The 26,806-nt window shown below is 34.8% G+C and overlaps 2 protein-coding genes across 2 annotated transcripts in view; one reads left to right on the top strand and one right to left on the bottom strand.

Annotated features, from left to right (window-relative positions):
- Positions 1-303: 303 nt before the first annotated feature.
- LOC149787551 (uncharacterized) lies at positions 304-25,648 on the bottom strand. Its single transcript, XM_089973692.1, has 10 exons — positions 25,302-25,648; positions 23,240-23,334; positions 22,613-22,781; positions 22,035-22,146; positions 20,733-20,875; positions 18,805-18,943; positions 15,855-15,996; positions 12,611-12,716; positions 9,711-9,812; positions 304-3,279 (listed from the first exon to the last, which is right to left on the bottom strand). Exons 1-10 carry the CDS (start codon positions 25,483-25,485, stop codon positions 665-667), a joined length of 3,807 nt encoding a protein of 1,268 aa, XP_089829818.1. The 5' UTR covers positions 25,486-25,648; the 3' UTR covers positions 304-664.
- A 55-nt stretch (positions 25,649-25,703) lies between these two features.
- LOC149787550 (twinfilin-2-like) overlaps positions 25,704-26,806 on the top strand; it is a 49,706-nt gene continuing 48,603 nt past the window's right edge. Inside the window, exon 1 of the mRNA XM_089973696.1 lies at positions 25,704-25,814. Coding sequence (XP_089829822.1) covers positions 25,790-25,814 — 25 coding nt within the window. The 5' untranslated portion in view covers positions 25,704-25,789. The remainder of the gene's footprint in view (positions 25,815-26,806) is intronic.

Genomic DNA, 26,806 nt, shown 5'->3' with positions numbered 1-26,806 from the left:
TTCAGTCACTTTGAACATGTAGGAAACTAAATCTGCTGAAGTTTTGTCAACCCATGAAATCGTATGGAATTGGATGTAGGAAACTTGGAGTTATTATGTATAATCCAAAATCACAAATTTGGCCTCACTGACCTTGAACCACCATCTTTCAACTATCAAATCAACAGAGTTCCTCCTCAGCTCTTGACCCAAGGGTAATATGACCTTTTGTGGTGTGTATGTGTGCGTGTGTGTTGTGTTGGGGGAGTGATATGAAAGAAATAAAATTATGAAGTGGAAATTATGGTCAAATAACAGAATGGCTTATAACTTGCTACTAATGAAACTTTATTAACTGCATGATGTTTTTCTGGAAGAAACAGCTCACATGATATTTAAGTATGTTAACAGATGAGGACATTTTTGCCTAGCTTTCATCAGAATTTATTTCACCCTTGGTTAAGTAGCAAAGTTCTTAAATACAACAGGTGTATTGCATAGGCCTTGGACCTCCTGATAATTCTTGGTTAGCACATTTTTAAACCATCCATTAATCAGAATTTATACATTTATCTCTCAGAAGAAGAAATTCTGCAAAGTCTAAATTTAACTCTCACATGAAGAAATTCTGGGATGTTTTGGAAAATTTAGATTTTTCTGCATTCATGGTCCTTCGCTGATTCCATCATCTCTTACTCATCATTTTAATGTAATTCCACTGTGCCTTGTAGATTTCTTCCATTCTCTTATAACCATCTTGCATGCAGGGCTGGCTTCTTTGCCCTTGGTTGAAGTTGCCATGGTGATACCAAGTTTGTGAATATGGTTGATACGTATAATTGGAAGAATGCCAAGGATTGTGGTGGAAAGGTACTTGATTCTGCCACATGGGATAACCATATTTGTACCAATATTGATAGTATGGGTGTTGGTACCAATAATATGGTTGGTTATGCATTTTCAGAGTATCTTCATCAACTGGCATGCTGGATGGAATGCAGTTATTCCATGGTAAGTGGTTCCTCTGGTTCCTAACGGTAGACTTACTGTCATTTGAATGTGACAAATATTCATTCCTGAACATTTCCTCTGTTTGTCTGCGATGTGTTTCCCCATTGAAATTCTCCCTCTCCTGCTCCACCACCTCCTCCTCATAGTCTAACCTATTTAATTTACCTCTTCTATTTTGTATGTATCTCTCGCTTCTAACCTGATCAAACAATTCATTTGCATGTAAGTTTAATTTAGTAGAATTTTGGTTCACAACCTTTCCAACATCGTTACTTTTTAAACTTTGCTTTTTCTTGCTGGAATTAGTTTCTTCATCAGAACTAGTCTCTGACTCTTTCGTGCTAGTCTCAGTTGACTCCCTGGAGTTTGTCTCAGAATCTGACAAGGAGTCACTATCTGAGTCTTCAGTGTATTGGTCAGCTCCATTCACATCAATAATTTTACTGGTATCATTTTTCCTCATGAGACTGTCATCATTCACTGCAGTGTCTCCTCCATTGTCCTCTTCCATTCCCCAAATAGCTAAATTTCCCACTGCCAGTTTCTGCAGATGCCTTTTTGGTATGGCACCAGTTTTGAGAAAAGGATACTTCCAATCTGAAGTTTGCACACCTACTACAGTGTCATCAGGATTTGATTCATTGGCCAAGTTTCTAGAAATGCAGTTAGTCTTGTTGCCTCCATCAATATGAGCTACAGCAGTAGGCATCTCCTCTTTCATACCTACAGATACTATCTCTAAAATCTGAGAGACACCTGATGCTGAATGCAAAACACAATTCCTATCAGTATTAGTCACACTAGGGACATGTATGCTTTCTGAATCCTTTTCACTCAAGCCACGTTCTGTTGACTCTGCTTTTGATGCTAAATTCTCAGAAAGCTGACTAGTGACACTCCCCCTTGTGTCCAAATTGGAAGGCACCAAGTCTTGTCTATCTTGATCAAATTTTAGATTATTAAAAGAGGCAATTATTGTCCTAATAACTTGTCTATCCTCCTCTTTAACTGGAACTTCCCTTGGAATTCTCAACTTCTTGTTTATCATAAACTCCTTATTATCAGCATTCTTGCCATTTTGCTCTTGTAGAAATTTCTCAAGATCCTTCTTAGCTGAAGCATAAGTTGAGATTTTGGTAAGCCTTTCATATCCAATACTTGTCGAGAACTCTGGCATGGACCAACCGTTTGGAATATTAGGCAATGGCAGACAAGTATTTTCACCAGAGAATTTTTCATTTGGTATAAAACTAGTTTTACTTGCCTGTTCACCATGCTTTCTTATATTCTTTCTAGCCTTTTCTGTGTCCTGATTTTTGAATGCAGATGAAATCTTAATTTCAGCAGGTGACTCATTCTTTTTTCTGAGAGCCAAATGAGATTTATTTTTCAAAAGTTTTGTTTTCTTTACAGGAGTTTCAGGACTGTTGGACAGCAAAAGAGAATCCTGAATATCCTTTGTTCCTCCGTTTCTATTGTTGATTATTGCAGATTCTGTTGCATCCGATTCGTCTCTAGCCGTTAAAGCATTGCTTTTATTCAAAGCATGAGAATTCAAATTATCTTGAAGTGTTGAGGACTCAAATATCATTTCATTATTTTTAAATGGAACTGATTCGGCTGCTTTGACTGATGAGCTTTTCCCCATGTCATCCAGATTTATCCCTGTTATTACTGCCTCACTACAAGATGTGACGTCTTTATCATGATCAGATTTTACCAGACCAGAATCAAAAGAATCAAACTGTTCATGGGTAGTATGTTTGATGAGCTTTGCTGGATCGGACTGAACTGACACTTCTGCTAAATTAACTGCTGAGGAAATGGTTTTGTGAAATGAATCACTATCATTTACCATATTCAACCGCTGTGTAAACTCTTTTTGCACTGTTATTGCTTGATCTACCAAACCCCCAAATTCACTACAAACTTGAATACTCCTCTCCATACATTCTTCATTATATATTTCCTTCTCCAGATTGTCTACATTACCATTCATAGCACCTTGCAGATGATACTCTCCTGATTGTTTGGTTTGATCTGGTCCAATTTCTTTTTCCTCAAGACAAGTACTGGATCGATTTTTCAAACTCTCTTTTACATCACTTTCAAACTTGCTATTTAGTTTGTTCATCGCAAAAGTGCCACTATACTGAGCTGTAAATTCATCTGAAGTTATAGGTTCAGCATGATCATCTTTGTTTCCAACTGTATGAATAACCTCCGCTGACACAACATCATCTAAACAAACTTTCACTTCTGTTTTCAACAAATCAGTTGGCAGGGGATCTGCAAAAGAAGAATGGTTTGCTTACTTATATACTGATAGCCATATCTAAACATACTTTGCTTCAAGATGAATGATTTATTTTCCAAACATAGGAAACGAGGTTGATTTTAAGAATTAAAATTGCAGAATCATGTGCTGAAAATAATCTAGTTCCAAAGATGCCTCACTTCTTTTTATCCATAACCCCAATGGACTCTGAGCAAATTCCAATGAACTGGTCATACTATTTCAGTTGTTAACATCTTCAATAAACCCAATGGAAGTGATTGTAAATTCCAATAATCTGGTCATGCTATTTCAAAAGTTAACATCTGCAATAAACCCAAAGGAACTGATTATAAATTCCAATAATTTGGTCATGCTATTTCAAAAATTAACATCTTCCTGTTGACATCAAACATATTTTCGATATCATAATTGATTCCATCAAAAAAGCCAATTCAATCAAATAGAAAACATTTATTCATCAAATTTTTAATGTAATGACTGTAAAGTCATTCACTTTTGTAGAAATCAGATTTTAATAGTTGTTGCAAGTAATTACATTTCTGCTGTACCAAAATCCATGGATTTGGGAAAGGTTCTGATTATTCACTGGATGTTTAAAATGAAGAGGTTTTTCCTTAGCAACCACAAAATCCTCCAGATTATTTATTCCACGAAAAGTAATAAATTTACAATATCTAATTATTCTCATCTGTACTAGTCTCATAGTTAATGTTCTAGTCACAACCATTTGTGCAATCCAATGTAATACAGAAGTCATCTAGAGATGGCATATCCCCCTCCCCAGTCCCCAGCTTATGTAAAGACTCCTAATGAAGGAATTTAATGATCCAGCACTCTCAATCTACATACTGCCTTGTTAAAATTTTCTTCCATGGCAACATCCAAAAATATCTTGAAGCAACTTGCTTAACAAATATACTATGCTTGATTGAAAGATATTGAGTCATTCCCCAGAAACAAAATGATTATGGTCATAAAGACATAATACATACCAGACAGATATAAAAAAAAAAACAACCAAGAAGATGTAATTATCAATATCACCTCACTAGCAGATTGCATGATTTGTTGAAAATTTCATATCTAGGAAGTTCACATGTACAAAGTACAGAGAAAAGCGAAAGGCATCATGAGTTTTACTCCAAAAATGTAAGTTTGAATGTTGATGTTGAAAATATGAACAAAAATTTTCAAAATATTTAAACTTAAGAATTGTGAATAGCATTTGGTATATATACATCACTAGTCAAATATGTGTACCAATAGAAAAAGGCACATCTAAATAACTAGTCTAATATGTGCACCAAAAGTAAAAGGCACACCACTAGTTTAATATGTGTACCAACAGTAAAAGTCACATCTACATCACTAGTCTAATATGTGTACCAACAGTAAACAGCATATTCACATCACTAGTCTAATATGTGTACCAAAAGTAAAAGGCACATCACTAGTCTAATATGTGTACCAACAGTAAAAGTCACATCTACATCACTAGTCTAATATGTGTACCAACAGTAAACAGCACATCCACATAACTAGTCTAATATGTGTACCAAAAGTAAAAGGCACATCACTAGTCTAATATGTGTACCAACAGTAAAAGTCACATCTACATCGCTAGTCTAATATGTGTACCAACAGTAAACAGCACATCCACATAACTAGTCTAATATGTGTACCAAAAGTAAAAGGCACATCACTAGTCTAATATGTGTACCAACAGTAAAAGTCACATCTACATCACTAGTCTAATATGTGTACCAACAGTAAAAGTCACATCTACATCACTAGTCTAATATGTGTACCAACAGTAAACAGCACATCACTAGTCTAATATGTGTACCAACAGTAAAAGTCACATCTACATCACTAGTCTAATATGTGTACCAACAGTAAACAGCACATCTACATCACTAGTCTAATATGTGTACCAACAGTAAACAGCATATCTACATCACTAGTCTAATATGTGTACCAACAGTAAACAGCATATCTACATCACTAGTCTAATATGTGTACCAACAGTAAAAGTCACATCTACATCACTAGTCTAATATGTGTACCAAAAGTAAAAGGCACATCACTAGTCTAATATGTGTACTAACAGTAAACAGCATATCTACATCACTAGTCTAATATGTGTACCAACAGTAAACAGCATATCCACATCACTAGTCTAATATGTGTACCAACAGTAAACAGCACATCACTAGTCTAATATGTGTAACAACAGTAAAAGTCATATCTACATCACTAGTCTAATATGTGTACCAAAAGTAAAAGGCACATCACTAGTCTACTATGTGTACCAACAGTAAAAGTCACATCTACATCACTAGTCTAATATGTGTACCAATAGTAAACAGCATATCCACATCACTAGTCTAATATGTGTACCAACAGTAAAAGGCACATCACTAGTCTAATATGTGTACCAACAGTAAACAGCATATCCACATCACTAGTCTAATATGTGTACCAACAGTAAAAGTCACATCTACATCACTAGTCTAATATGTGTACCAACAGTAAACAGCACATCTACATCACTAGTCTAATATATGTACCAACAGTAAACAGCATATCTACATCACTAGCCTAATATGTGTACCAACAGTAAACAGCATATCCACATCACTAGTCTAATGTGTACCAACAGTAAACAACATATCCACATCACTAGTCTAATATGTGTACCAACAGTAAACAGCATATCTACATCACTAGCCTAATATGTGTACCAACAGTAAACAGCATATCCACATCACTAGTCTAATGTGTACCAACAGTAAAAGTCACATCTATATCACTAGTCTAATATGTGTACCAACAGTAAACAGCATATCTACATCACTAGTCTAATATGTGTACCATCAGTAAACAGCATGTCTACATCACTAGTCTAATATGTGTACCAACAGAAAACAGCATATCTACATCACTAGTCTAAATATGTGTACCAACAGTAAAAGTCATATCTACATCTCACATCTAATAAGTGTACCAATAGTAAAAGACATCTATATAACTAGCCTAACATGTGTACCAACTGTATAAATACTTTTTACGCTGCCAACCAGCCAGGGGCCCCGAGTGGCCGAGTGGTCTAAAGCGCTCACCGTTCCGGATCACTGCCATCTCACCTCTGTCTGCATGGGTTCGAGTCCAAGGCTCAGCTAGCATGGGAAAGCCTGCTAGTAGCTTCTCGTGGGTCGGTGGTTCTTCCTTGGGTTTACCAAGGTTCTTCCTCCACCAGTTATACTGGCCGCCATGTATAGCCTATCTTGTGCTGAAAAATGGCGTTAAACCCTAGAACAACAACAACAACTGCCAACCAGCCAGTCCAGCTGCCAGCAATACTCCACAATCAGTGACTCAGAAACCACTTCAGCAAGCCATGCCATATACAGGCTGGCTCCACCTATGTGGAGCTAAGTGGTAGTCAAATTAGCTGATCCATCCATTTCACTGCATGGACCAATGAGGCAGTTAGCTAACCAGACTTCTATCCATCCATCTGAGCTGACCTGCCAGTTGAAAGCCAGGCTGTCCATCCTGGTGACTGCCAAGCCGACAAAGCAATACACTTTACAGAATTTCATGCCAGCAACACAAACACTGGCACTTTCCTGGCCACTAATGCAACTGTCAGTTCAGATCATTAAGCTTATCCTTTGGGAAGACACCAAACTGTGCTAAGGGATGAAGGCATGGCTTCATCTATACCCCTCATGAAGTTTTACTTTGATCCTGACAGAATGAGAACCCCACAGTAAGTGTGGGGATAAGTGGAATTTAACTGGAACTTCATACACTTGGACTTGAAATAGAACTTTTGTACTGCTTATGTTACTCTCCATTGTTCTGTCCATCCATCCATTAGTTATCCACACTTTTGTTTTTGAAGCATAACTCTCAAGTCATTCCAAAACCATTTATGAAATTTGGTAAACTTGTTTGACTGATGATGTAGATATGCCTTTTACTATACTACTGGTACACATATTAGTGTATGTGATTTTGACTTTTAACATAGCTTTAACAATTTTTTCAGTCATATCATTATGATGTCTGCAGTGTGGCAATATATAGCGATGTCTAGAACTGGGGCATCATGCAGCAGAAATGTAATATCATGTCCCACCCAGTCACATTATGCTAACACCAGGTCAACCAATCCTTACACTAATCTCTTAATGCTGAGTGCCAATCAAGGCGGCTGCTAATACCATTGTTATAAATAACTTGGCTGGGGGTTCAAACCCACGACCTCATGCATCCTAGGTGGATGGTCTAACCACTTTGGCCACCAGAGTGATCAGTATGCATATTAGAATGGTGATGTAGACATGTATTGTACTTCTGCTATGCATATTATATATGTGCCATTTACTATTCATACACATATTAGACTAGTGATGGCTCTCTGTTACGGATCACTGCCATCTCACCTCTGTCTGCGTGGGTTCGAGTCCAAGGCTCGGCTAGCGTGGGTACGTGGGAAAGCCTGCCAGTAGCTTCTCGTGGGTCGGTGGTTCTTTCCTGGGTATTCCAGGGTTCTTCCTGCACCAGTTATACTGGCCGCTATGTATAGCCTATCTTGTGCTGAAAAATGGCGTTATACCCTAGAACAACAACAACAAGACTAGTGATGTAGATGTGCTTTTTACTATTGGTATACATATCCGACTAGTGATTTAGATGTACCTTTTACTATTGTTTTTCACTTTCATTATTTTTAATATTTGTAACCATTTGTCGGTTCATCATCCATCTACCACTCACACTTTCATTTGTTGAGTTAAACTTGTGATGCCTGTCACTTTCCTTTTACTTTATACATGTGAAATATCTGTATATGAAATCATCAACAAATCAGTAATTTCTACATGAAAACTCCATAATCATTTAAGATATTTCAATGAAACTTGGCAAATTTATTCCACCAGTATGTAAATTCATCTTTTGTAACTCACAATTCTTCAGATATAATATTTTCATCCATATGTCTATTAAATCACCCAACATTCAGTCATTTCCAAAGCCAAACTCCAAAACTGTTCAGTATATCTATATAAAATTTGGTACATATCTTTGAAAAGTATGTCCAGATCTGCCTTTTTCTGTTCACATCTCTATGAAATTTGACATATCAGTCTAGTGATGTAGATGTGCCTTGTACTATTGGTACACATATCAGTCTAGTGATGTAGATGTGCCTTGTGATATTGGTACACATATCAGTCTAGTGATGTAGATGTGCCTTGTGATATTGGTACACATATCAGTCTAGTGATGTAGATGTGCCTTGTACTATTGGTACACATATCAGTCTAGTGATGTAGATGTCCCTTGTGCTATTGGTACACATATCAGTCTAGTGATGTAGATGTGCCTTGTGATATTGGTACACATATCAGTCTAGTGATGTAGATGTGCCTTGTGCTATTGGTACACATATCAGTCTAGTGATGTAGATGTGCCTTGTGCTATTGGTACACATATCAGTCTAGTGATGTAGATGTGCCTTGTGCTATTGGTACACATATCAGTCTAGTGATGTAGATGTGCCTTGTGATATTGGTACACATATCAGTCTAGTGATGTAGATGTGCCTTGTGCTATTGGTACACATATCAGTCTAGTGATGTAGATGTGCCTTGTGCTATTGGTACACATATCAGTCTAGTGATGTAGATGTGCCTTGTGCTATTGGTACACATATCAGTCTAGTGATGTAGATGTGCCTTGTGATATTGGTACACATATCAGTCTAGTGATGTAGATGTGCCTCTCCTCCATAACATACTGGACAGATAAAAATATAATAATCTCATTCTGTTTTTAGACTTCAGATCAATGGTTGCATGCAAAGCAGTATCTTACAACAATAAAAAAAAACATGCTATGATGTACTCCGGTTGCATCCAACTGACAAAAAGTTCCAAACAAAACATTTAACAGAGAATTTTAATGTTAATGGTTTTGTTGTTAGATAATATCTATGTCTCACTGTATACTAGAATTAAAACATTTTCTGACAGGTATGGTATTCTAGGGTTCTATAAGCAAAACAATTTTTAGATAAAAATTTCTGACTGAAAGCAGCAAAATTGTTAAAAGTTACATGTTCAAATTTTGGAAGGCTATATTGTGATACAGGGGAGAGAACCCACCATAAATCTGGCGCACACAAAGGGATGCATATTACCTGAAATCACATTATGCAGCATTGAATCATTTAGTATTTAGTGAAAGTTATTTACGATTAACTAGTCAACAAATATATACAATGAAAACTAGATTGTGAATTCAGTTTCTTCATCAAATTTGAAAAACAATTACATGTGGGAAAGTTTCATGACTATAGTACATGTGTATTTTGTCTGAGGCCTGGAATCTGATCATCAGGAAATACCTGGAAGTTCATTTATGTGAGTGTTGCATTTCTTCTCCACAGACTGTAAATCAAGCATCTCTTGCCCTTCACTTGCAATGGTTATACCAGCACCATATGAACCTGTACAAAATAAAAGAAAATATTGTACATTTCTGAGAAATTACTCTGACTAGAGTGTCTCTATAATGTTGTGCATTTTTAAAATTAATAAAGTTTATACAAAAAAACAATATATCATTCAATAAAAAACAAAACAAACCTGTAATCAATAACGCCACTTTTCAGCACAAGATAGGCTATACATGGCGGCCAGTATAACTGGTGGAGGAAGAACCCTGGAAAACCCAGGGAAGAACCACCGACCCATTGAAATTTCAGTAAATGGAAAACAAAGGGGTCAGGAGTAATTGGGTAGTCTGAATGTTGCAGAAAGGCACAAGTTGCATGATTGAATAATAAAAAAGGCCTGTTCCAAAGATTTTCTCACTGATATAATTAATCTCAGAATTCAAATTACTGACATCAACACAGCTGGTTTGTGTTTGAAAGATTTAATTTAGATTCTACATAAATCATCAGTTTTATATTCATTTCATAAATGCTGAAATTTTAAGTTAAGTTTTCACTAAAAAGGATTTTTTTTATATGATCAAAAAAATTGGCCAGCATGAAGATTTCATAGCATTATTTAATGCTTCTCCTTTCTAAGGTCACCAATTATTAAAAAAATAATATTTAAAATCTCTTTCATGTTCTACAATAGTTTGATGCTAGAGTCACATGTCTGACACATTAATTAAAGAATGTCTATACCATTTAGACACAGGGACAAAGCTCAGAATCCTGCTGTATTAAAACATATTTACGACTGATTAAGCATCCATATTTTTGGTAGAAAAACCCACAGTAAACTGTCTGAAAGTGAAATACACTGAAATCTTAATTTTTGTGATACAGAATAACAAAGGAAAGTTTAAACTCCATCTACTTTAAAATTGTTAAAATGTGTCACAATGGTAAAAACATATTTTGGAACATTAATGGTGAGAGTTATTTTGTTGCAAAGATTCATTTTACCAGCTCTAAAAATTGGGTTCTTGTGTGTCTAATGCCAATTTTCAATTCATGATAGGCTATACATGGTGGCCAGTATATTTGGTGGAAGAAGTACCCAGGAATACCTTGGTAAAAACCTCCCACCCATGGGAAACTAATGGCAAGCTTTCCACATACCTAGAGTGGCCAAGCTGAGAATCAAATTCACATGAACAGAGGAGAGACATCAGTAATCTGTGAAGGAGAGCAACTTAAACCTCTTGACTACCCTGGACCTCACCAGCTCCAAGGCCATGTCACAGATAAACTTAATTTGCAATAATAAAATTACCACAGACGTCCTAAATGATCACAATCCTATAACATAAACTTGAGTTGGTTTGGTGTTATATAACACAGCAGTTTAAGTTATTCAGTGTCAGTCAAATGGAGTAAAGTGCCTCATGAATGGTTATTCCAGGTGGAACTAATAACAGGATTTGAACCTATAGACATGCAGTCACAAGTCTGGCATTGTAATCATGGAGCCACCATGGTTCCTTACCAATATGGAAATGCATCATTGGAGTCTATCTCAAAGTATTACTCTGTGCCACCTGACACTGTCGACATAGTTTGAGCCAAATCATGTCATAGCATAAGTACATTGTCCCTTTATTTATAACTAACTTGGAAATGGTCCTTTTCGGTGAGATGTCAGTAATCTGTAAAGGAGAGTGCCTTAAACCACGTGGCTACCCAGGACCCCACCAGTTCCAAGGACATGTCACAGATAAACTTAATTTGAAATAATAAAATTACCACAGACATCCTAAATGATCACAATCCTGTAACATATATATTTCCAAACCTGAGTTGGTTTGGTGTTATAGGATATATATGTTGAGCTTAGTCTATTGCAAATTCTGCAATTTGCCAACAAATATTATTCTGACCAAACAAATAAAGCTTTGTCAATTATTTCTGGGGAATAAAAAAACTGAATCCTCTTTAGTGAATAATTTGCACTATCCACAAAGGTATCAAATCTGTCTCTATTTGGTACAGATCACCAGGTGATAATCTAAGTGTCAAATTGCATGCATTATACAAATTCTTAATTGCATATTTCCAGCTTAAACAACCTGCCAACTCTACAGCATTTAAACTTTATTATGAAATAAAAAATCTTATATAGCTGAAATATTCAATAAATTTCAGTTAAAAAATTTAAAGCTCACCATGTACAATGCCACAGGTGCTCAAATAAAAAATACCCATTTTAATTATATCTCATTAAATGTCTCAGTGACAAAAAAAAGTAACAAGTAAAAAGGAAATATTTTACTTTCTTAATGAAAAAAATAGTAAAACTTGATATCCTTGTTACAGGAAATCACTATAAACTTTTACAACCTTATTTACTTGAATGATTCTGCACAATATTTAAATCTTACTTTTTGGGGTTAGATTTTTTAAATAATGGATCAAATTCATGTGAAACATAAAATTCATTTGCAACTGAAATTTATATTCTGTTGCAACTTTTAGAACTGTATATAATTGTTCACAATTTTTATAACTACAAAAATACTTCTCACATGGACATGCAGAATGCCCAAGAAACACAATAACCGTTTTCCAAAAATTATTTTTGTTCTTAAAACCATTTTTTCCTTATGAAAATGAAATCGATGGGGTATTCAGCATCAAGCCAAATTTTTTCAAAAAACAAAACCCAATGGTTGTAATAAAATTAATTAAAAGAAAATAATCTCTTTCTTAAAACAACACACAAATCATTTAAGAGAAACATTTGTACAAATGCTTTTCATGGATTTGCTTGAGGTGAGACTTTTCTCAGCCCTGCACATTCAACCAACCAAATCTGCCAGCTCTGCCAATCCTATGTAGGTAGGTCTCATGATCCTTGGGAACATCCATGTTGACGACTAGGTCAACTTTGTCAGCATCAATTCCACGGGAAGTCTAAATAATAAAAGTTAAATACAAATCAGGGAAATCTGAAGATAAGAGCATTACAGATTGTCCTCTGTTGCAATCCAAAACTTGCATGAAAGTGTTAAAACACCTATTTTTTTTACATAAAAAAATTATAAATCTGGGAAAATGAATGGTTTTATAGCAGTGATTTAAAATACTGGTATTCAAAAGTCTAATTATAAATATAATAATCGAACTGGAATGAAAATAACAAACAGATAAGAAGTTACTCGTGTACTAAGGTTTCAGTGAATTTGATCATCTATTAAATTTTTGTTTCTACTGGCATAACTATTATCAATATTTTATAAGAACAAATTCTGGAGTAAAATATACTCACCTGATCATAATACCTTAGAAGTATGACCACTATCTTGCAAATGCAACCCTACATTGTTAAAATTTAGCTATCAAAAAGCTAAAAGTTGTCAGCCTTTATTGGTTGGAATCAGACAAATGTGATCTTACCTTGGATATTGTTATGCATATTTAATTTAATTGTTTGTTTTATATTATTTTCCATTACATGTTTTTGTAATGTAATATTGTTTACCAGACTTGATTTTTTTTATATATAGAATTAAGTTCAGTTCTGTTTGACTTGACTGACTTTTTTAATTGATTTCACTGATATAAATACTTAATAACAGAAACGTTGTATCTAGTTGCTGACCTTAAAATCAGTCACAGATTTGGTAAACAATTTTTTTATTAAAAAAAAATCTTTCTCAGAGTAAGAATCATTTAGCTGAGTCAAGGTCATACCTGGACTATGTGACAAGAGGCACATGTTAATTCATAAACAAACTTATATTTTTTCAGAAGGATGAACTCTTGACCCCCATCTGGGAATCTATTTTGCATTTTTGTTAGTCTTATAACTGATGTTATGATAAGAATTCTATCAGTCATGCCCTATCAATCGAGAAATCAAGTTGTTTTATAATGTGTCCAGTTTGGAGCTGAAATTTTATTTTCTTCAAATTAGTGAATCCAAGTGATTGTTTTCCACAGAAATACAAAAGTGCTCTAAATTAATTCTTGGACAAAAACATTTACCTGAATTAATAAGGAATTCAAAAACTGGAATATTTTCTGTGATTCAACAAGAGACTGTTGACACATCAGTACTACACTGACCACTGCATACGTTATTGCCTTCCATCTTGGATTTTCATCAGGATTTGAATTGTGATTCACTTATAACTTTTCACTGATAGGACTTGTATTTTTTAATTCTTCGATAACAATTTGGATTTAATTCGCAATACTGTAGTTTTTTTTCTTTTTTTTTGTTTTACTTTGTAGTCATGGGAAATACTTCATTTGTTAAAATTTACAAAGCTTGTTGTCTTCGATCTTTTTTGTTACTTATTTTAAGAGCATAGACTCATAACAATATACAGACATGTGCCAAAATCCCATGTATACTTCTGTTACAAGCGGAATTCACGCTTTGTCAATAGATTTGACTGTGGGGAGGTTGTGAGGGGTGAGGATGTATCTGTATTATGTATTATGATCTGGTAAGTGTTATCAAAGAAACATTTACTCCAAAATTGACTTCTTCTTCAAATATGTTACCTGATCATAATACCTTAGGAGAATAGATAAGAGGTGAAGAAGCAATATCCTCTCATCATAGAGAAGGCTCATCTCCTAAAGTATGTGAGGCAGCTTCAACTCCTGAGATATAAATAGGCTAACACAGTGACTCTGTAAGCCTAGATGTGGCTGATCAGACCACCTCCCCCAAGCAAATCCAGTCAAAAATTGACTTGGAAGTAATTCTTATAGAAGAGGTGAACCAACAATGCTCTTGATAGTGGTATCAATGGTGTAATAAAGATCCAAGATCGGCAAGAGGTCAGTTTTGTCCTATATCAGCCAACCAAGACAAAACATATGAGATTATGAAATGGTAAGTCATAGAGTGACAGATGCTAGTTTTCTCACCTTGCAAAACCACAGAGTAAGCTAGATACTGGGATAATGATGCTTTCATTAAAGATGTGTTCTCACTCTCAATGCAGAGAGAAAACTCAATTTCCCCTCAATTGCCTTCAGAGTGAGCCTTCTCACCTGGAGGGTTCTGTCCACTACTAGCCTTGAGAATTGTTTACCCCTGCGAGATTGTTTGATATGATCCAGACATGCAGGATCAATAGATCTGGTCTCAGATGAGTCAAGTTTGTTTCAGCAAGTGAGGAAAGATCAGTTTCCTTGGAATATCCGCCACCAAGTTTAACAAGTGGAAGCCATTAGGTAACACTCTGATTCCCTTGCATTGTCTGATATCTTATAATAGCCATTTAGCTTATTGTTGTTGGGTGCATGAGCTTATTTGATGTAGAGTGTAATGGTTGATCTTGACAGGTGGTAGTATTGTGTTTATACAGGTGTAGCATTTGAAATAACCACTGAGATAACCCTGGTTTGATGACATTAACCTGAACTGACAGGGACCCAAGCTGAACTTTACCACACTTAAGCCACTGTGTTATGGATATTGTTGGAAGGAAGAGATCATGCATTGATTAGCTTTGTCTTGTTGCCTGTTTTGGGTCAATTTGATGGTGTGTAACTGATCTTGAAAGGTGCTTTATTTAAATTTGGACAGTTGGTAGTACTGTTATAACCACTGAAGTAAACACCATTTGTTGTCAGCATAGTGTTATTCTTTTGTATTCTTCATTGAGAGTATTTGTAGAGGTTTATCCATGAAATGAAATACCTACAAATATGCAAACTTTGAAGAGCTAAACCTTGAATTTAACAACCCATTAAAATTATAAAAAACACGAAAACCAAAACCGACAAAATTAAAAGATACTACAAGAGATCATTTATGACATACTTTAAATTTTTAAAATTAAAAGCAGGGGTTAGAAAAACAGAAGTCCAGTACACAATATCATAATTTATACTTCTGCAAAAATGTCTTTTCTCATTGGACACTTGGACCCAATTTCACCAACACAAATCTTAAATCTAGATTTAAGGCATCTTACTGGTCAATTTTCTTAAGATTTAAATTTAATCCAATCAAACTGCAGGACTGTAAACTGTTGGTGAAATGCATGTCTAGTTAATTAACATCTGATGCTTCCAAGAGTAACTTACTAGGTCAGTAGAGATGAGAATCCTGCACTTGTATGTCTTTAACCTGGCCATGGCTTCATTTCTCTCCTTCTGCTCCAAACTGCCAGCTATACAGGCAGTGGGCCAGCCCTTTGCATTCAGGGAATCAGCAAGACTTTGAGCCCTGAAAGATGTCAATGAAAAGCGCAGTAAATAAAAGGGATCTGGCCTTCAACGAGCATATATGTGAAATCTACCATGACAAATCCATCTGGTGAAAAAAAAGGTGAGAGAAAAAATAAATCTTGTGTGAGAAAGGAAGATAGCAAGAAGGAAAAGGTGGGAATCTGAATATGTAGATAAAATCATGCAGTAGTCAAATAGATCAATTACCAAAAAAGCCAATTCTGCATCTTAGGCTTTGTCTTCTCACACTCATTTATACAAAAGTACAGAATGGCCTCTGTAGGCTTATTTTCAAAAAGATGCTTATTTTCAAGTCTGTGCATGTAATTATTAATGACAAATTCCCTAAAAACATTTCAGTTTTTGTATTTATTTGCAGTGAAATCTGTCACTGATCAAAGCCCAACCCATACTTATGATAAATGTTTTGTGCTGGTCTTATCATGGTATAAATACTGTATACAGACTTGCCGCATTTTATTTCCATCCAATTTCATTTTCTGTATTTAACCCTTTACCACACGCAAGCATCTTTGGACACCTCTACTCCATTCGCATGGAAGCGCCTTTTGACATCTCTACTCCATTCACATGGAAGCACCTTTTGACATCTGCTGTAAACATTAGCCATTTTAAGCTGGTTTTCGTAGTGCCATCTTCAGGGGAAAACCCCCTATTAAATACTACATTAATTTCTGCGAATGACAATTACGTCAGATCACGTGGTCACTGTTTATGCTCTGGTCGATATCTGCTTTTTAAAGTAATTGGTTCGTAATCTACACTCTTCAAAATGGAGGTCACGGATTTCAGTCAGTAATTACAAAGTTTTCAAGATTAGAACCACAACTATGAAACCTTCAATAACTTAGGTAAAGGCTCTGATATTGATGTAGGCAGCAATTAGTTTTTATAAATTATCAAATTTAGATGACTTAGTGATGTAGATGCGGACAAAAAACTTGTAAATTTCGAGTATGAGAAATGGCAGCTACATTTAGTCACGCGGTCTTACTGACTTGACGGTGAACGAGTTCTCTCAAGATTTTAAAGCACATAAAAAAAATCCTTCCATGAAAAATAATTACACAACTATAGCAATCGGACTTTACTCGTAAATTTTTACACACATAATAGATGTGTACCAAAAATGTAAAATGGTAAAAATCGCTGCTAAACGTAACATACACTACATTACTTAACAGTTGACAGGCAGGCCTATTATGCGTATGGAGTTGAATAGGTAAAAGGTGTTCTATTTATAGCAAGCTGCACTTTGTAACTATGCTCTATGAGGTAAAGGGTTAAGCAAAAGTATCAGAATTTCCACAAATCAAAAATCTTATTCTATTACATCTAATCACAAATAATGCATTAAATTAAGTCACTGTTTTACAATTTAATGGTCTTTAAATAATAGAAAAGAGCAAAGCAAAAGCAAAAGTGAAAATCTATAATAAAAAAAACAAGGACTTAAGTATTGTGAATTAAATCCCAAACAGCCCTAAAAGTTCAATCACATGTCCAAAATGTATAAAGTTCCAAATGAATTCCAGTGGTGTTCTGAATAAACTTCAATATTTAACATGATGGTGTGCCAATAGCCTGGAATGTGCTAATGTGTCAGCAGCCTTGATGTATCACTGATATAATCCAAAATGTCCTTAAATGAGTTTACAATAATTCCAAAACAATGACTTTGTCTCAGAAGTATTAACAAGCACATTGTAATCCCAGTGAATTTAAATTCATCCTAATAAATATTAACTGAAACACAGCTTAAACTGATTCTTCTAACACAGGTATTACCCTAGCTTTATTTATATGTGCTTAAAGCAATAAATGCACAAAACTGCAAACGTTTTTTCCCCTGAGTTGGCAGATAAAAATGAGTATGATATGGCATTGGGATATATTGCAGCTGTCAGGCTGAAAGGTATTCATAAGCCATATCAAATATCCTTTCCCCAACTAAGTACAAAACATGAACGTGGTTTTATAGTATTACATACGCTCTTTTAAACACTTTTTAAAAACATGGAATGAATTGCCCACTGAACGTAGACACAAAGACACAGTGATCCCATTCAAGAGTGCTCTCAAAACTCACTTATTTCGACTGCAAGAACAAACTTAAAGACCTAATAATGTTTCATATGTTAAATATTCTCAGCATGTTTTTTTAAATTATGTTTTCTAATTTCATGATGTTTGTTGTTGTTGTTGTTTTGGGGTTTAACGCCACTTCTCAGCACACGATAGGCCATACATGGCTGCCAGTATTAATGGTGGAGGAAGAACCAGGGGAAAACCCCGGAAAGAACCACCGACCCACGAGAAGCTACTGGCAAGCTTTCTCACATACCCACATTGGCCGAATCCGAGATTCGAACCCACGCAGACAGAGGTGAGATGGCAGTGATCCGTAACGGAGAGCGCTTTAGACCACTCGGCCACTCGGGGCCCCTCATGGGGTTTGTTTTTGTAATCAAATCATTATATGGTTTTTTTTTTTTAATCTTATAGGTGTTGTCTAATGTTGTAAAGTGCTTAGAGCTTCTAAAGACTGGGTGCTATACAAAGTCCTCATTATTATTATTATTACTATATGAATGAAATTGAAAATGAACTGGGATATCTACATGCAGATGTCAAAGCAGGCACCTAAGTATTTTGAATCTGGATATGTGATATAGCAATACATATTGAACAGCTGTATCAAACACCAGATTAAACACGTACAATTAAATGGGCTTGTAATAAAACAATATATCAAACAGCAAGAAATATTTCTCAACAGTCTGACCTTGTCTGAAGGTTGGAGAAGACCAAGCACTGCTGGAAACTGATACTGGAAAAGATGTTTAAAAGAACCTTTGTTTTGGATTCAAACACAACCTGTTGCATTGGGTGGTAAGGAACACTGGTGTAGAACTGTCTGATACCTGCGAGCAAAAATATTAAGACATTTAGTAATTGCAATTTCAAAGTGACATTGGTGGCCAGTAAGAATTTTGAAAACAGTCCCCATAACAGGCATGCTGGAGTTTTGAGCAACACTCATGGGGAATCCAGAAGCGTGATGCCCCTCAGAAAAAATGAAATTCTGAATTTTAAAACAAGAAAAAAACCTTCCTTTTAAATAAGAAAAAAACACTGTATTGTTCAATACTTGTATATGAAACATGAATAAAAATTAATGAAAAAAAGGAGTTTCAGATAAATACAATAGCATTTAAGAATAGTGAAAACTCTTCCTCTTGGAAATATCATGTGGGTAATTTATCCATGGACTATTAATACAAATTTATTAACAAGTGTTACACAGTCCATTATCATACTTGCATTGATATGCATGTCAGTATAACCCATATATACGATTTTCATAAAACTTTCACATGAAAAATTAACACAGCAGCAATCCAAGTATTTATCATTGGGTAACTAAACTGTGTATTTCATTGGTCACTTAAATATTTTGGTTGCCAAGCCTTAACAATTCACTGACAATATCAATTTTAACAGTGTACCTGGACCTGTCAATAAATATCACCTGCTTTGACCTCAGGCCAGCCAGTAAGAATCATAATTTGGAGTTCTCTAAACTATTTCTCTGCATAATGCCAAGCCTTAAATTTACTAAACCAATTACTGTTTGCTCCACAAATAATGAAAAAGCAGCTATGAACTAATGACTGTAAAAATTAATGAACACTGAGATTTCAGTTTTGACTCTTGTGATTTTCATTCTGATTCTTGAGATTATGGGGTCAAGGGTCAAAAGGCTTTTCAGTTTTAATATCTATCGAGAACTATGATATCACAGGCCTTTTTAAAAAAAACTGAGACAATATATAATCTCCATCAAAAAAGAAGAATCTTTGGCAACAGTTGTATCATTAGAAATGACAGTTGAGCTGACTCAAAAATTTTGTGCATTTGTGGATTAAACATGTCAAACTTGTCAATAAAACTCATCAACTCTATACCAGTACTGATTAAGAAACACTGGTCAGCATAGTTTTGTTTATGTAATGAAAGTTATTAAAAACAGTACAAATAGCATTTGTTTTAAATGTAATGAATATAAACTATGAAACATTTACTGAACCACTATTAAGAAAGAAAAAAACACTTGTATGCTAAAGATTTTAACAAGTTTATCAACTAAAATACATAGCACAAACTAATAAGAACCTTCAATAACCCTCATCCCCCAACAAAAACCCAAAGTCCGATAATGTGGATATGCACTATACAATGTGAAATATGGATAAAAAAATATTTATTAATTAATGCAACTTAGGTTTTCTTCAATGTGGCCAAAATTATCACATTTTTCATTTTCTCAAGCAAAGTTATTGTATATTTCTGTGACCTTTTTAAAATGCTGATGACAGTCATCCAAAACAAACTTTGTAAAGAATTTTTTGGTCATGTTTCATACAAAAAGTGACAAGTGAAAGGCTAACATAGAACTGAGTTTAATCTTGGACAGAAATATAAGAGAAACTGATATAGTATTTTGATGTGAATTGGTTCAAGTACTTATATTTGCACCTCAGCAATCCCACAATCCCATTTTTCATCTCCACAGCCATTATATCCAAAGCACAGAAGTCATCCCATTACCATCAAGTGTTTTCCTTACCGAGTTATCACTTGTACTATCTATGGTAAGTAATACAGATTAAGGGAACTTGCAGTTCATTTAATAATTATCAAACTGCTTGCCTAATAGAGCAGGATCAGTGACATTAAGCCTGATGAAGGTGGGGTTCCGCATGTATGCTGTCAGGTGCTGTGCCAGGTACTCTGGATACGTAGCTGACAGGGCCAACATCTGCTTGTTCTCAGGCAGCATGGAGTAGATCCAGCTACAAAACAATCATTTTATAATAAGTGGTCCTGTACAAAATGCCGTCATCTTTTGAAAGAGTGGTTGTGTACAATGCAGTCATTTTTAAAAGAGTGGTTTTGTGTAATAGTCATGTTAAAAAAGTAGTCCCGTATAATGCAGTTGTCTTTAACAGTCTGGTCCTGTCTAATGTGGATCATAGAAGCCGGGGAAAATATTCTGAAACATTTAAAATTTAATTTACAAGGGAGACATATGAACACAAAAATAAGCATTTATAAATTTGTTCAAGTGATGACATCAGTCATAAATAAAAATTGCCTTCTGGGCAACATAAAAAGAAATAAAACGAGTCTTATATCTTACAATCAGATTACTGAACTTAAAATTTGGGGGAATTTGACAGTAATGCATAATGAAGAACAACAACAGAAATAGTATGAACAGCTATTACCATAACCTATGCATTTTACAAATGATTCACAGGCCATGAATTCAAACTTATAAGTGTGTTTTTGTGATATTCTTTAAGATGTTTTTTTATGGTTCAGAATATTAAGTATAACCTGAATGTTCTGAGCTCACTGTTGTGCATGTCACTAATAACATGTGCTGTAAATGACATTGTTACTCATCAACAGAATATGATGACTGGCTGATAACTGATTCCATACATGAACATGATGACTGGCTGATAAATGATTCCATACATGAACATGATGACTGGCTGATAAATGATTCCATACATGAACATGATGACTGGCTGATAAATGATTCCATACATGAACAGAGATTCAACAAGAGATAACTATATGTGGCTAAAACAGACCTTCTTTACACAATACAGGTACTTTATTATCTAATCTATCAAAGCTAACTTTTCTTACTAGTTCATGCAAACAACCCTCTCTACTTTCAGAGAACTTATTTAAGTCTCAATTATAGCAAAGAACCTGTAAGAAAAAGGCTTCTGCCAGAACCTTAGACCTTCCTAACATTAGCTGGGTGCTCTACCATCTTATGTATCTGAACCAAACACTCCTATCTAGTTTAATACTTTTGCTTTTAAAAGGACTAAGCAGCGGCCTTAGAAGCATATGCTTTCAAACAACATGCTCTGACAAAGAATTCCTAAATAACTGACCCTGCTATAATCTGAAGATATACATTCTACCTACTTGATCTGTTGCTGAAAGTTTTCAGCCAGCAGTTTATCTGCCTCATCTAAGACAAAGAGGCGAATACTGGCCGTAGAGAGGACACCAAACTCAATAAGCTGCTTGATTCGGCCTGAAATGAGTCAATACACAATACAGTGAAACTTTAACAAAGTTCTTGTCATGAGCAAGACTGTAGCTGTCAGATGATATTCACAATTAGCCAAATACTCCAAAGAAGCAATAACTGATAATTTGAAAACAACAAAATGTGCTGGCAGACCAATTTTGTGATGGGAGTTTTCTAATATTCCACTGTTAATGTTATCCCCTACATAAATAACATAAACAAGTCACAAACTTTAACTTAAACATTGAAACAAAATTTTGCTGCTTATATTCTAGCAGTTCCTCATGAAATTACACTGTACTTTCAGTACAAGAGAAATGAATAACAGGTGCAAAAGTGCCAGGTGTTTTCAATAGGATTTCAATATTATTTCTGCATGGTTAGTCAAGTTCTATGGTACATTTAATTTTAATCTGCATTTTTCATTCATAGGCGCTCTTCAGAAGAACACATCTTAATTTTGACTTACCTGGAGTGCCAACAGCAATGTGACACTTTTTCAATTTTGCCTTGTCCTCCTGTACAGGCAGACCACCTATGAAGGTATGGCACTGTAAGGCAGGCAAAACACTGCCAATGCTTCTGATGACATCCCATATTTGAATAGCTATCTCTCTTGTTGGAGCCAGAACAAGCACCTGCAGTGGACAAAATTTAAAAAAGAACTAGATATTTTGTAATAATAATCTACATTTTCTTTTATCGGTATGCCAATCCAACCCTAAACACAATCAAGAGGAGATACAATAATGAACTCTGAATGAGAGGTTGATTCTTCTGTGATACAGGAGTAACTTTTAATCATCAAGCCTCTGGAAAAGCTATGAATATAGTTAAAGATTACATAGGGACCCTTTCAGCTCACAATACAAGGTTATGAGAAAGATGAAAACTCACTGGATTGTTTTGATACTCATACTTTTGAAGTTTATCCCAAGCTTTCATTATTTGTCTTATATTTAGTTTTAAGCTTGTACGAAAGTTTATAAGTATAGAACCATAGAAAAAATATTCCAAATTTAATTTCAAAACTGTTACATTATCAACAAAAAGAATTTCACATTTAATTTTGTAATTTATCTTCTGATATACATACCTGTATTGTGTAACTGTCCAATTGCAAGCTTTCCAACGCTATTACTGTAAAAACACATGTCTTCCCTGTACCAGACTTGGCCTGAACTATTAAATCTGCAAATACGTATTTGTATTCAATAGAAAATCATGACATCTAACAAAAGAGGCCCAAATGGGCCTGAGATGCTACCCCAAAATCTGGGTTAGAATAATTCATTCTGACGTTCAAAGGAGTTTTCAATAATGGCAGCCATTTGGATAGAGGATCAGGATCATTTGAAAGACCTTATGCCAGGAAACTTTGTTATCTAAAATCAATTTTTAAAAATGACAATTTTCTTTTGTTAGCAATGCCATCCATATTTTATGGCAAACAGACACCATTTCTATACATTCAGAATATAAAAACAAATTTGGTTAGTTTCTGTTAAACAGCTTTTGAGCAGCAGCCATTTAATTACTTTTCAAGTTTTAGTAAAGGCAGCCATATTTAACAGTGGAGTACAAACTATGTATGGAAAATGAAAGTCATACAAGCCGGGATGCTGTCAAATTCTCTTCAGTAATTTTTGAAAATATTGGTGATTTAATGGTACAATATTTGTCAAAATGGTAGCCATATTTGATGGTGGGTCTGTCTTACTTACTTGTACAAACTTGACGGGGCTTTATGCCTGGATGCTTTCTGTCAAATTATGTCTAGTGGGGTTATTTTTACAAATGCTTTCAACAGCAACTATTTTTATTGATACACCAGCACTGCTTGTACAAACTTAAAATGTCTTTATGCCAGATGCTGTAAAATTTGGTTCAGTGACTTTGAACTTTTTTCTTCTCCATAACAGTGGTCATGCTGAATGATATAGTATTATCAATGAAAGGTTCACACTATCAAATATGGTCAAATTATGTTAATCACTTTTGAAAATAAGTGGTTGAATTTTTTTTGTTTTTGTTTTTAGTAATACATGTATAAGTAGTGACCATATTTGATAGACAACTGGCATCATTTGTAAAAAACTGAAATGCCTTCCCGTTGTGATGCCTTCTGTCAAATTTGTAAAAATTTCTGCTCAGTGGCTTTCAAGAAGTTTGAAGATTTTTCTTTTCTTGGCAGTGGTAGCCATATTTGATGACAAAATGGTTTCATTTGCATTTGCACAAACATAAAGAAGTTTCCTTGCCAAGATAATTTTATTTAAATGTGTCAAATTTAGGTGAGAAGTTTTTGTAACAGCTACCGACAAATCGATCAGCATCATTTTTTTCTAATTTTTTTTAGTAATGATGGCCACATTATCTGAAGAAAAATTTAAAAAGGCTCCATGACAGGATCCTTTATGCTTTGTTTAGATGAAACTGGTTCACTACTTATTTTGAATAAAAGGTTGAAATAAAGCAAACGTTGATAGATGGATGATACAAGTCACATGACTGACATATACTGGACAAAAGGCAATACCATAAACTCACAGCTTCAATTCATTTGGCCCCGATCCTGCCTGTAGGCGTGATGAGGTTGTACCCTATTTCCGAGAAAATCACTCGAGTTTGAGTTACTAACACTCTGCTAGGAAAGGCAATTTGAAAATTAACCATTAATGAAATGAAAATAAAATAATACAAGAGCTTTATTCCAAGTATGTATACAAATAAATAAACTATAAATATGTGATCCTGTCAATGGACTGTTATAATGAAGCTATATTATAGTGAGTGATTATATTAAGACAACCTCTCCATCTAAAAATAGATTTACTCACATCTGTGTTGATTCTGTAGAAAAGAAGAGGCTGCAACTTTTGATGCTGTGACTCCTATTTTTACCAAAATAGGAGTCCTGGACTCAAGAGTTTTAAAATCCTATTGAGACCTCTGTGAGAGTATGGAAGGGTTATTATTAGTTGTCTTTTTAAAAATTGGCTGTGGTAAAAAGCTCATTAGATTTTAACATTGAATTGTTGATTTAAAAAATGCCGACGTTAAATAAACCCGTCTTTTATCTTACCACACAACTACGTCCCACCCACCCCACCGCGTTCAAAAAAGTGAACTGGAATGAAAAGGACTTGTGTCCATACCAAGACCACATCTTCCTAGTGGAATTGCTTTCAGCTGGATCGGTGATGGTCTTTCAAAACCCGAGTTTTTCAACCCTTTTGTCACAGGATCCGATAACAAAAGTCCACTGAAATCAACATCTTCAGAAATTGTAACATCGACTGTACGCTGTTTATCTTTGAATAAGTGTGCAACTTGTGACATATCGAGCTTTTCGTTCTCGCAAATCTCGAAAACGACGGACAAATAATGAAAATGTCATACTAGAATATACTGTGTCAAAACTTTACATAAGCACGCAATTTTTCGATCTCGTGCTAAAAAATTAAAACATTAGCCATGATTGCGATACAACCTAACCTTTCCGTAAGACAAGCATTTTAATTAGTCAATATTCAGAAATAGGCCAATCAAAATAACTTTGTTAAAGGACGATTCATTCGGAGCACCTTCCGTTAAGAAGTAAGTCAACAGCAGAAAACACTTCCGCCTCGAGTTACAAGCTGAAATGTCACATCAGACAGGCATCACTGGTAAAGACTAATGTTTTACCGATGGCTTTTGAACAGAAATAATGTAATTTATAATAAGAGATGCCATACACGAGCGATTCAGTAATCTAAGCATACTAAAGTCTATTGCATACCCGAGCGCTGTGCCAAAGGGGGTGGACATGTCCTCGATACATTGCCGAGATTTAAGATCAATTTTCAGAAATATTTATGATTGTAATGGGTCTAAAGTCTGAAAGATTATGGATCCTAATTGTGCTTCGCATAAAATTAGAACACATTCAAACAATCGATTCTAATTAGTGCACAATTTATGTTAAAAGTAATACATTGAACGTAGTCTCTGAACTAATGTTATAAGGTACTGTAGTATTACTCAGTTGGTTCTCTACTCTTTCTGCAGAGGCCAGTCAGTAGTTTTCTTTGGGAATCGCAGCAGCTTTTACTTCCACTACATAAAAGCACAAGATTGCTAACATTTGAATAAAAGTGATTCATTTATTTAAAATATTTTGAGTTTTTAAATCATATTCCTGCAACTTCAAGCAAAAGCTTGTATCCATTTCCATTCCATCTGGATAGCCTGGCTAATGTTAACCCCAATACAGTTAAGTCATGGTTACCTTTCCATTTGTTCCTTAAATTGTACTCTCAAATCATTTTAATTTTGGAGTCCTGACTGTTGATGCCTGTATGTATGGTTGTTTAATTTTTTTAAATTTGGTTTTTGGATACTTTATTGAGTGACCCAAGGATGATTTCAGAATTGGGAATTTTTCATTGCAAAATGTGGGGTTTTGGTACTTTTTTATGTAGACTTATTTGCAACCTCATAAACCATGTCACTCATAATTTTTGTACATTCTTTTTTCAGACGTCCCTTTAGAGCAGATAACAAAATATTATAAACCATAATTACCAGTAATTACATAATTTTGTTCATGTTTTGTTGAGAAATTGCTTTTTAAATAGTAGCAGTAATAGAAGTTGCTTTTGTTGTGTTATTAATATAA

This window comes from Sinohyriopsis cumingii, chromosome 11, assembly GCF_028554795.1.
Source record: "Sinohyriopsis cumingii isolate HCF-2022 chromosome 11, ASM2855479v2, whole genome shotgun sequence".
Classification (NCBI taxonomy): Eukaryota; Metazoa; Mollusca; class Bivalvia; order Unionida; family Unionidae; genus Sinohyriopsis; species Sinohyriopsis cumingii.
The sequence above is the reverse complement of the archived record's forward strand: the minus strand, read 5'-3'. Positions and strand labels throughout refer to the sequence as shown.

Bases quoted from the DNA above. Each gene is read 5' to 3' on its own strand.
- LOC149787551 (XM_089973692.1), bottom strand. From the start codon at position 25,485: ATGTCACAAGTTGCACACTTATTCAAAGATAAACAGCGTACAGTCGAT. The intron at 22,147-22,612 runs GTAAGTCAAAAT...GACTCATTTCAG, and splicing joins CATTGCTGTTGGCACTCCAG to GCCGAATCAAGCAGCTTATT. The intron at 3,280-9,710 runs GTATTTCCTGAT...CTTCTTTTGCAG, and splicing joins TCACATAAATGAACTTCCAG to ATCCCCTGCCAACTGATTTG.